The 11,620-nt window shown below is 51.7% G+C and overlaps 2 protein-coding genes across 2 annotated transcripts in view; both read left to right on the forward strand.

The window, feature by feature from the left end:
• Myo1a (myosin IA) overlaps positions 1-257 on the forward strand; it is a 17,503-nt gene extending 17,246 nt beyond the window's left edge. Inside the window, exon 28 of the mRNA XM_076920508.1 lies at positions 1-257. This exon is cut by the window's left edge and continues 57 nt beyond it. Coding sequence (XP_076776623.1) covers positions 1-70 — 70 coding nt within the window. The 3' untranslated portion in view covers positions 71-257.
• Positions 258-4,691: 4,434 nt separating this feature from the next.
• Tac3 (tachykinin precursor 3) lies at positions 4,692-11,169 on the forward strand. Its single transcript, XM_076920529.1, has 7 exons — positions 4,692-4,872; positions 5,434-5,556; positions 7,573-7,678; positions 7,859-7,888; positions 8,550-8,603; positions 8,915-8,989; positions 10,930-11,169. Exons 2-6 carry the CDS (start codon positions 5,452-5,454, stop codon positions 8,968-8,970), a joined length of 351 nt encoding a protein of 116 aa, XP_076776644.1. The 5' UTR covers positions 4,692-4,872; positions 5,434-5,451; the 3' UTR covers positions 8,971-8,989; positions 10,930-11,169.
• Positions 11,170-11,620: the final 451 nt, after the last annotated feature.

The following is an 11,620-nucleotide window of genomic DNA, read 5'->3' on the forward strand; positions in this document are numbered from 1 at the left end:
GGGGAAGGGGAACGGAAAGCTGATCTGCAAGAAGAAGGGGAGTAATTCCATGGAGGTGACTGTACGGTGATGGTTGGAGCCTCCTGGAGATGCAGCTTCTTCCTCTGGAGCAGAACTGTGTGTCTAGCTCTTCTGACAGTGAGGCGGGTTTCGAGATGAAGAGCCCTGAAGACGGCCTCCCTGCTCCCTGGACCTTTCTAGAAATCGTACCCAAATGCAGTTTACTCCCAGCCTCAGCCCGGCTGTCCGTTAATAAATTGAGTGGTTCAAAAAGGTCTGGGCAGTGCTGGTGGGCCCCAGTTTCCGCCTTCCCTCACTGAGATACATATGCTTATTTATCTCCTCCATTTCTTGATTTTTACACAGTAGTGCTCAGATTCTCCGTCCAGATTCCCCATGCCATGCGTTCTTCATGCTCCCTGGAGCCAGAGATCACAGACAATAAAGACAAGGAGGAGAATTGTCTCTGGCCTCCTTGACCGGCTGAGCTCTGTTGGAGTTTAGAGACACGGGGTGGGGGTGCAGGAGTCTAGGATAGGGCTCAGGTCGCAGGTGGCCAACGAGCCGGTTCATTAAATGTGTCCCTGGAGGGAAGACCTGAGGATGCCTTTGTTGGAGACTAGGCTCCTTAGTGACAAAGCCTGAAAATAAGCCTAAGGCTGCAAGGTTTATGCAAGTTGAAGCAAGTTGAAGTAAGCTGGAGTATGCTGGAATATGCTGGACACTGCTCCCAGGATGTCCACCAGCCTCTGTCCCAGAGATGGGCTGCAGCACTCCCAGAAACCCTCTTCCTCTCTGTGCCTCTGGGGACTAGGTGGCCCCACAGTTGAGCCCTTGACAGGGGTAGATCCCCTGATTCAGATGTGCTCATCTCTAGGACTGACTCTGTCCTTCTTGTCTTCTGTTGTTTCCTCCCAGCGAGCCGTCATCACTCTTAGGCCGTGTCCCTGCTTGTGTGGGCTTTGACAGTGTTAGCATGTAATGTTTTGTAGAAAGCTATTGCTTTATGTCTTGTCCCTCTGTCCTTTATTTCTCTTTCCTCATAGACTGTCCTGTCTCACCCCCTGTTCTGTCTTCCGGGGAACACACTGCACACAGCAGTAAAATGTAGATCTGTACCCAGGGAGAGGCTAGGAAGGGCTGCTGTTGTTCCTGTCTCTGGAAGTCTCCTACTCTCCACCCTCCCTTCCAGCACACACACACTCCCCACCCCCCCCACCCCCCCTCCACTGAGCTATGAGCTCGCTGAGTTCTGGGGCTGGGGTCCCTTGTAGCCTCCATCGGTAGGCAGCTCACGGGCCCAAGTAATCATGCTGGCGGGGAGACCTGATTAACTATCCTTCCTGCCTGCAGATTAATCTCTCTATCCCGGAGCCCAAGCCCTGAGCTTTGGCGTACCCTACTCTGGGCTGCAAAGGGCCCTGGGTAGCACGAGGCTAGAACCTGTCCTGATGGGTCTGGGTCTGGAGGAGGGGTAGCTCAGACTCTGTCTAGCCTCTCACTCCCCAGATGACAACGCCAGCCTTGACTTCTCAGAATCAGAAGATCTTGTCTGGCTGGGAGCGGGTGGTGACCCACGCCGGATCGCCCCCGCTCTCCGCCTCGCCTCGGCTCCGGCTCCCAGGGCCCAAATTGTCGTCACTCTCCCAGTGAAGTGTCTGGTCATTTTCAGAAGCAATTTCAGGAGAAAATGCAGCTGCTGCTCCCCATCCTGCTTTTCTTTTCCCAGAGCTGAGGGAGCTGCCAGCTCCCGGGGTGGGGGCAGGGACAGGGAGAGCTATGTAGGTTCTGAGCCTCCTCGTTGAGGGATGCTAGTTCAAGAATGGGGAGGGCTCCGCACCCTGACCCGCCTCCCTGGCCTCCTCTGTCTCCTCTCTCCTTTCTTCTGGAGCCCTGGGTCCATTTTCCCTGTGGAAAGAGCTGCGGGGATCAGGATTCTGCAACCGGCCCCACCCAGGCCTTTTGGCTCAGCACATTCAGCCCCCTCAAGGTGCAGGTTGCTTCAACCTCAGAGGGCCACAAGCATCCTGGACCACCCTGACTCCCCCGCTGAGGTGCTATTGAGGGCTTTGGACACAGTCCACGCTTAGTTTCCTCTCCCTGCCCTCAGGGCCTCTTCCTAGTTCTTGAATGGAGGTATTGGTTGGTCCTTCTCTGTCACAAGCGGCCCAGCCCCACTCTCAACTCGGCGTCTCTCCAGATACCGAGGGAGTCTACAGCCGTGCACATGGTGGACAGGCGCGGGTCATCTTGTGCATAAGAGCTTGGGCCCTAGAAAGCGGCTGTTTAACCTGTCTCTCCTATGGACAACGGGACACACCTACAGTGTGGTCAGGGATGGGGGTGCCTGCTGCTATGGACCCCGACTTTATGCATCGTTTTCTCTATGGTGACAGCATCTGAGTAGAGAAACAGTAGAACTCCTGGGTGCTCCGTAGCTGCAACAGGCACTTTACATGTCGTTTGCATATGATTTGTGGGCACCCCTCCCCCCAAGCTGCTCAGGCATTCTGCAGCCTTCCTCCTACATCTCTGCTAGCTTGGGTGGCATCCACTCTTTCAAGTCGTCACTAATCCCAGAGATCAAGGGGTGATCAGCTCCCCCCAGCCTCGACTCCTGCCATTCTCCGTGAGCTCCAGCATCATCAAAGGACATTATTCATGGTAGACCTTTGCTGAAGCTCAGCTTTCCTGATGTCAGGGCTCGGGACAGGGATGCCTGAGTTGGGGGGAGGGGGGACTGACAGTGCTGGGGCTACCGTGCTTTTGGTCCTCAGCTTCTGGACTCTGCTCTTGCACAGTCAACTCCTTTGGCCTTCCCAGCTTGGTCTTCTGTCCCCAGGTTGGTGAGGACAGGAGGAGGAAGGAGGGAGCAATCCAGGGCTGGATTAGAAACAGTTCTCTAAGGAATGTGTCATGCAATTCGAATGTAAACCCATTTCTATTCTCCTCGGCAGATATCTAAAACTCTGGGTGCCGGCCCCTGTTCTTTGCCCACGCTGTCCTGCAATTAACTGGGTAATGAGAAGCTTTTAACGAGGCCCATTAGCCTCTCATATCATAAAGAGACCTTGGTACCCAGCTGCTGCCCACATTTGGGGTGAGCATGGGGCCCTGTGTATCCAGCCTGACTTTATCACTATGACCCAAGTCCCAGGGTGTGTGAAGTGGAAAAAAGGACTTCGGGACCCAATAAGCAATTCAGATGTTTGGGGTGGAAATTAAAAAAATAAAACCAAAGCAAAATCCAAAAACCTTGGCTCTGGCTTCTTTTTTCATAAACTTTTTAATTGAGCATCTATGATGTGCCCAACACTGTGGGGCGAGGGCCTTGGTAGCAGACAAAATTCTTGTCCTTGAGATGCTTAATAGAGTTGGTGCGTTTGATAGAGACAATGAGTGAAATATCAGCCGTGGGATATGGTAAGTGCTGGAGAAAAGAAGTAGGGGAATCTGGGGTGATTGGAGAAGGAGCTTAAGGCAAATAGGGGGCACACACTACACTCTCCTCATCCGGATGTATAGGGTTGACATTTCCAAATCTCTGAGACTCAGAAAGATGGCCCTCTGTGCCCTCTGGAAGAACAGACACATGGCTCCCTCAAAGGTCAACGTGCCATGCAGTAAAAGCAGTGACAGATTTAGAGTAAGAAGAGCCCAGATCATGGCTCTTCAACAGTTAGTAGCACTGTGTACTGGAGTGTGTCACTGAACCTCCTGACCTCAGTTTCCTAGTCAGAGAAATGGGTATATTTTTATTTCTATTGTGGAGGTGAGGACAATCAAATGCCTGCTGCATATCTAAGCTCCTGGTGAGTATCTAAACCCTACGGCCAGGTCCCACTTGCTGCTTTACAAGTGCATGACCAGCCCTCTCTGAGTTCCAGTTTTGACACTGGCTCTTTCTCCTTCACTCTGTCTCTCTCTCCTGGGCTAAGGAACCTAGAGAAAAGCCCCTTCGTCTGTGTGGGATGTAAAGAAGGACTGGAAGAGTCAGAAAAGAAGATGTCTGAGCTTTGAGGGGAAAAGGAGGCAGTTAAAGAGATGAGGTTGCACAGCAGAGCAAGGTGGGGGCAGGACGGGCAGGGTTTGTTCCTTCTCTCAGACCGCTGCAGGAGGGATGGCAGGCAGGACTCCAGTACAGGGCAGCTGAAGCAGTTCAGTCAGGAAGGAGGGGTGGGGTAAGAGGGCAGGCACAGCACTGGTAGGGAGGAGGGATGTAGGGGGTCTCAGTGCAGAAGCCTGCATCTCCCTTGGGGTGAGGACCAGGAGACAAGAGCTTCCACTGGGAGAAAAGAAGAGGGAGCCAGCTTCACCCCCAGTCTTCAGGTGGGGTTGTCTTGGTGGTGGCAGGGACCGAGACACTTGTCTGAGATATTCCAGGCTAGTAGTCAGCCTGGAGGTTCAAAGGGAGAGGGGCTGATGAGTTATGGGAAAGGGGTCCAGGAGACACACCTACTGAGCTAGACCTGACATGTGACTTTCTGGGAAATCACACAATACGGCATTCCTTAGAGCACCTGCCTTGGCTGCCTCTGGAAAGTGGGCTGCTGGACAACTCTAGCTGACTGCTGGGCCTGGTGTGTGTGTGTGTGTGTGTGTGTGTGTGTGTGTGTGTACATGTGCGCGTGTGTCTGGATATGTGACTACAGCCTGCATTCTCTCCCCTACCAGCCTTCCTCCTCCCCTCCAGCCACCCTGGGATTGGTGACTCTCAGCCCCTCCCCTTGGCTCCCCCAAACCCTCCCAGAACCTTTATCAGGGAGCTGGGACTGGTTCCTGCCACCTTCCAGAGCCCCTGCACTCTTGTCTCTCTCTGTCCCTGCAGCAGCATCAGTCAGCCCCGATCCTGCCAGCTGTCCAGCTCCACAGGTAGGTTCAGGGAAGACAGTGCAGTAGCCTGAAGCCGGCACCAAGGACAAGGGGTGCCAGTCAGGAGGGGATAAAGGAGACGGTAGTGTCTGATGGGCAAGCAGGGCACCAGGAAGGAGATGAGGAAACCCGGGAGGATGGAGAGTTTTAATGCCTGTCATCTGGGGCCAGAATCAAGACTGATTCTGACAGGTCAGAAAGTTTCTGTATAAGTCTTGGGTAATGCAGTGCTGTAGATCAGTATCTGGGGGGTGGGGGTGGGGGGCTCTTCCAGAGCTGACTAAAGAAACAGACCGCTGTATATCCTGTAAGTCTACCATCCTTGGGACCTGGAGATCTCAGAACCATGCCATTGCTCATTGTTGGGGCAGATCCTGGGGAGATGCTTAACGGGGGAGAAGCTGAACCAAAATGCTGCACCCCCTTTCCAGAGGTGCATCCAACACTCTTCAGATCAGGGCCTGGATAGGGGAGCCTGGGGCTACAAAAACATGGTGGAAGCCAGCTGCTGGTCAGGAAGGTCTCCTGTGTTTCCTCCAGGCTGTCTTCTCTCCTCCTCAGCTTTGTCCTTCAGGCACCATGAAGAGCGCCATGCTGTTCGCAGCTGTCCTTGCCCTCAGCTTGGCTTGGACCTCTGGGGCTGTGTGTGAGGAGCCACGCGGGCAGGGAGGGAGGCTCAGTAAGGTAAGATGACCCCTGACAGAGTCCAGTACCTTGGGGTTCTGTCTGTCTGTCTGGAGGGAAGAAGGTGGGCTGGTGGGGTTGGACATTTTGTCTCTAACCTTCTCTGTATCTCTGGTCCTCTCCTGTATCCATTGTCTCTAGGGTATCCCTCTGTGTCTTGGATATCTGGTAGATAAAGTGTACCCTAAAAAATGTTGTTCAGCATTATATGAACTGAGCAGTTTGTGCATATATATGTACACATATACATGTATATAAACTGTCACATACAAGTATTCTTTAATTCAAGATGCAGACCCCTGCTTACCCACCTCTTGCAGTCTCAGGTGTGTCCTTCCCCTTCTTCCCTGTCCCCTGCCTACTTCTGGCCTCTGCTTAGTCAGACTATGTAAAACAGAAATCGAAAAAAGCAAGCCAGGGTGAGCCTGGATTTCCAAAGTTCCTCTAAGAAGAAGAATAGGCCTTGTCAGGTCGGCTTAGGGAGGACGTCTTCTCAGGGTTTTGAGTTGACAGCAGTTACATCGGTACAAACGCTTTTAAAGGTGATTACAGGTGGGACTTATTACACATTCAGTGTGTGAAACCTCGCTGCCTCTCCAGCTCCAGTCTGTTTAGCATCTCATTACAGAGGGGGGCTGAGTATTTGAACAATTTGGAAAAAGTGGCTTCTGGGAAACTGTGTGCTGGGCAGAGAGAGAGAGAAAGAGAGAGAGAGAGAGAGAGAGAGAGAGAGATTGCACATGAGCTTGAGTGCACACACACACACACACACACACACACACACACACACGAAAACGTGCAGAGGGCAACACTCACACCAGATCCAAACAAAGCCCAGTGTTCAGGAAGTGTCAGATACAGGCTGGACCCTGTGGAGTCAGGGTGGTAAGACTGTCTGGGTTCTGCAGATAAGCTTGCTTCAGTGCCTTGGGCAACAAGAAAACCCCTTTGCCTCTCTTGGCCAACAAAAGAGACCATCTCTCTCCCCAAGGTCTGTGAGATGAGGTTACTGGGTGCCAAACGTGTGTGTGGGTACCTGGGAGGATCATCTGGGGTGTGTGCTGGTGTACACAGCAGCCCAAGGATGCCAGGACTCCAGAGAGGGGTACAGCTGAGGTCCAAGACAAGCGTCCCCTAACCCAGTCAGAAGCAGCAGTTCTCTGGGCTCTAGTTAATGGCGTATATATCATGTACCCACCAATTCTGCTGTGCCCAAGTTGCTAGAAAAGAAATGAGGATAATGCAGTGGCCTTACGGGGCAGTGGCTCTGGAATCTGAAATTCTAGATCCAGGGTGGAAAGGGGAGAGAAAGCAGACATGTAAAGCAGAAAACAAGGGAGAGGCAGTGAAAAGCCCGGGAGAGCATCGTCCATAGACGCTGCGCACCGTAGGGAGTCTCTCTCATGTGTGCCCTGGCTGCCCACTGCTGCCATCCGACCTCAGGACCAAGAGTACAGATTAGAGGACGCCTGCTGAGTGTGATGAGCCCGTTCTTGGCTGTGGTGAGTTCATGGCTCACTCAGTGGACTAATGGTGTCTGTGAGCAAGCTGGTTTTGAACTTGTGGCTTTGTCACTGAGAGGTGGCAGAGCTCAGTGGGGATTTCAGGAGACAATCACCCTTGACCTTGGGAGATAGCGTGATCAGCATCCCAGGAAGTCAGTCCTAGGCAATCAGGCCAGCAGGGCAGCGACCCAGAAGCTTCCACATGGCTCCAAACTTCATGCACACCAGCACCACGGGGTCCCATTCAGATTCAGGTCCTGTCCGGGAGGTCTCAGGTAAGATTGGATATCTAACATGATCCCAGTACTGCTGGCCGCTGCTGTTGCTGGCCCACATGCCACACTTTATGCACCCATTTCTCTTCCAGGGTAAGCCAGAGGAAATCCTGAAGGAAATGGGGTCTTGGATTCAGCTGTGGTTGGTTTGGGATAAAGCTGTTTTGTGCTGGACGAGAGCAAGTGGGTGGGGTGTGTACCTCATCCCTCGTCTCTCTGCCCCTCTTCCCGACAAGGACTCTGATCTCTATCAGCTACCTCCATCCCTGCTTCGGAGACTCTACGACAGCCGCCCTGTCTCTCTGGAAGGATTGCTTAAAGTGCTGAGCAAGGCCAGCGTGGGTAGGAGGAGGCTCTGGAGATAGAAGGGGCGGGGCAAGGGGCAAGGGGCCAGCGTTCTGAAGATTAGATTAGCCCGGGAAACCCCTTTGTGGGGAGGGAGATGGAGGTGTCCTAGTTAATGGGGACAGTGATTTGAATTCCTCTCTGTTTCCATTTACACACGTGTGCTTGCCTTCACAGGACCGAAGGAGACATCACTTCCACAGAAACGTGAGTAGCTTCTTCCCCATCTGTGCTGACCATTTGTCCAACGTTCCATGGGCATGGGTGGGGCCGATGGGCAGTTTTGGCCGGCTTCGTCCCAGCTGGTGTAGACAATATGCCAGCTGCAATCGCTTAGCCAGCCTTTCTGAGTGGGAGACAGCAGGAGGAACAAGGAAAAAGCAGGTGTGGGGGCATGGGAGACCGTCCCCTGGCTGGCTGGTCACTGGGAACTAAGAGGCTCTCCTGGTCGCAAAGATGCTAAGCCAGCACCTGCTGTGGTTGGTAAGGAATGAAATGTGTGTGTGTGTGTGTGTGTGTGAGCGTGTGTGGGGTGGGGGTTGGAAAGGGAAAATGGGCAGAGAGAGAGAGAGAGAGAGAGAGAGAGAGAGAGAGAGAGAGAGAGAGAGAACAGACCTGCTAGCTGCGGAGTACAGGCTCTGATGAGATAAAGATGAGCCAGAGACCGCGGTGCTTTGTAATTCCAGAACTCAGGAGGTTAAGGAGAAATGGAGAATGCAAGGCTAGCCTGGGTTATATGGCAAGTTCCAGGGCAGCCTAGCCTACATAGACCTGGTTTGGATGGAGGGCAGAGTTGGTGACAGGAAACCAGTATTCCAGGTTCAGAAGTCTTGGCATACATGTTGACAATACTGGCCTTTTCTTTCAGGTGACATGCACGACTTCTTTGTGGGACTTATGGGCAAGAGGGACAGCCAGCCAGGTAGGGTACACCCCGAGAAGGGTCTGGGTACTGCCTAAGGATATGCCAGAAGTGCCTCCCAGTTTGTCACCAGAGAGGAAGATGAGATTTTTCTCAGTTGTACTGAGTGTCTATGGCCCTTTCTTTCTCAGTCAACTCAGATCTACAGTCACCAGGATCAGCTCCTTCCCTGAGCAGCTTGGCTGAGAGAGGGACAGAAGGCTCTGCCTACCCCGAATTCTCCCAGTTCTGTCTTTCAGAGCTGTCTGTCATAGCCAGCCCATATTCAGAAGAATCCTTCCTAACTACACTGCTTGCTTCATTCACCGCAGACACTCCCACTGACGTGATTGAAGAGAACACCCCCAGCTTTGGCATCCTCAAATAGGCCCCCCAGTGCAGAAAAGGTAAGTACTATCAGGTGGAGAGGGAGGGGACGGGGAGAGGGAGGTGTCTGATGTGGTTTCAGAGATGCTATGATGCACACACCTTTGCCGTAAAGCACAGATTTATGAACAGTACACCAAGAGCTGGGCACATACTTAGACATACTCATGCTGTGTTTATCCCCACTGTGTTCTTTCATCTCTTTTTCCGATGTCATGGACTCCGATGATTACTGAGCAGACAGAGCCAGTGGTAGGAGACAGGGAGAGGAATCCTGTGGGGCTTCTCTGTTGTTCTGGACACTGTCTTCTCATGATCATCTTTCATTCACTATAGGTCTGATTATTCACAGATGAAGTGTTTGCCTCCCACGTAGGCTGAACTAAGCTGAGATGTAAACTGCTTAGGATGCAGTCAGGTACACTTGCGATTTAGGAAGAAATTCAGAGATGTCAAAAGTCTGTGGCAACAGCCAGAAACCATATCTCAGCCCCTTGGAGCAGCAGGATGTATTAGAACATAATCTAAACTCAGTCCTGGGCCTGCGTTTCTCTAGCTGTGTTTCCTTGGCCAAGTGACTTAATGCTGTGCCTTAGTTTCCCCGTTTGGAATATAAATGTGGTGATAAAATTGCCCAGGGTGGTGGTTTTATAGACAAAGCCTTTATAATGGTTCCCGGCACACAGAGAGTCATCTGTATTATGGTTCTTCCAGTCTGGGAGCTGGGTGTTGGGAAGGGAGGGTAGAGAGTGTCCTTATGTGTCCCCTGGCTGGCCTTTATCTGACTGCCGAAAGCCATCTAGGTCAGACCTCAGGACTGAGTGGGCTGAGACACTCCTCACTTGTCCACCAGTGTGAAAGCTCCTCAGGGAAGTCTAGTCAAAACACAGAGCTTCTGTCTTGACACCATCTACCCACACATGGCAAAGGCAGCTCAGCTGATGCCTTCCTTTTTGCTGGTTTCTAAAGAGAAGAGAGGAGGGAGCAAGAATCTGGGAGCCTCTGCAACCCTGCATGGCCTCCTGCCTCTCTCCCCTCACTCTGGGAATTCAGTCACAGCCTCAGGGTGGCCAGTCTGAGACCCAAGAAGCTGACTCTTGATACCACCTGTTCACAACTCCCTAGGACCAGGGTCTGGTCCCCTTTGCTGTTGGGCGAGAGGGCATAAGGGCTGTAATAACTGTAACTGGCTGATTACACGGTGCACACCATATCATTTTGCTCTCATTAGATGGCTATTTCAGTCCTGCCGATGGCCAGATAATTATGCGGGTAGCTATATCTGGGTGATATACTCTCCTCTGGCGTTATGCACTGACTGTAAAGATAATTACTGTGCGATTTTGCCATAGTATTTCATACAAATGGTAAAAGCAAGTGCATTGTGGAAATCTCCTTTTAATATTTGCAGGCGAGTCCAAGCTCTTTCAGAGGGATTTCAGTAATTGTAGCTTTCTTAATCTCACCACCGACGGTGTTCTAAGCCTGTCAGGTGCCGCATCAACAGGGCATAGAGTCCCCAGGGGCTAGCATTTAAAGTCGATTAGAGGACGTGGTCAACACAGATGACTACATCATTTTATTTCATTCATGTGAAGCTGCTGAAGAGAAGCCATTCAGAGCCTGCCTTCCAAGACCAAGAGCTGGGTGAAGGAGGGGAGGACGGGTTGCTGTGGGTGGGCTGTGTCTGCACCAGCCTCCTGGGAGTGCTGGGTGATATAAACCGGTCAGACAGACAGACAGACAGACAGACACGGAGATTAGCAGTTCAGGGAAGGGGAAAGCACCTGCAGCCAACAGTTAGTTCTCTGGTCCCAAAAGGCTCCAGGGACCACTGAGAGCTCAGCTTTGTTCCTCCCCTGAAGCTGGCCAGCCCTTGTTTCCTCAGTGGGTGGGACAGTGGGCATTTTGTAGGACAAAGGTGTGATTTAAAGTTTTATTTATTTATTTTTGTCTTTAGCACTCTACTCCTGGACCGCGGATTGCATCATTAAGACACGGTCCCCGAGGCGGTCCCAGAGTCTGTGCTCCTGCTTCCTTTTCTCCTCTCGTCTGCAAGGTCCTCCTGTTGGCTCCCTTCCCGACTCAGCATAGAAGCTGCATAGGAACAGCCTCAACCCATATCCACTATGGTTTCTGTAGTGTCCTGCATTAAAAATACAGTGTCTCCTCTGCAACAATAAAGGGTTTTTACAAAGGAGTGACTGATGCAATTGAGTGGTTGACGAATGACTTTTCCATAAATATATATTTGCAAAAAAAGATGATACAAGGCCTGTAAAGTGGTTCAGCAGGTAAAGGGGCTTGCCACACAGGCCTGATGACCTGAGTTCGATCCCTGTATCCACCACAGAAGGAGAGAGTGTTCTCTGGCCTCCACATGTATGCCATTGCACGAGCCTCTTTTCTTACAAATACACTACACACATGCACACTCACACTCGCACACACGCACACACATATGCACACAAATGTAAACAAACCCCTACATATGACATTTAAGTAGACACACCTACATTTTGGATACATAATAGTTGTTCTCCTAAAGCCCTAAGTAATTCTTCATACAATTAACAACTAATTTGGTGATAAAAAGAACTGGTATACACCAGTGTGGTGATGCACACCTGTAATCCCAGCACTTAGACACC

The sequence above is a fragment of the Arvicanthis niloticus genome, chromosome 22, assembly GCF_011762505.2.
Source record: "Arvicanthis niloticus isolate mArvNil1 chromosome 22, mArvNil1.pat.X, whole genome shotgun sequence".
Taxonomy (NCBI): Eukaryota; Metazoa; Chordata; class Mammalia; order Rodentia; family Muridae; genus Arvicanthis; species Arvicanthis niloticus.

What these genes read in the sequence shown, in the direction of transcription:
- Tac3 (XM_076920529.1), top strand. Translation starts at nt 5,452, where the DNA reads ATGAAGAGCGCCATGCTGTTCGCAGCTGTCCTTGCCCTCAGCTTGGCT. An exon ending in GACATCACTTCCACAGAAAC is followed by an intron (nt 7,889 to 8,549) that starts GTGAGTAGCTTC and finishes CTTTTCTTTCAG; the next exon opens with GTGACATGCACGACTTCTTT. An exon ending in CAAGAGGGACAGCCAGCCAG is followed by an intron (nt 8,604 to 8,914) that starts GTAGGGTACACC and finishes CATTCACCGCAG; the next exon opens with ACACTCCCACTGACGTGATT.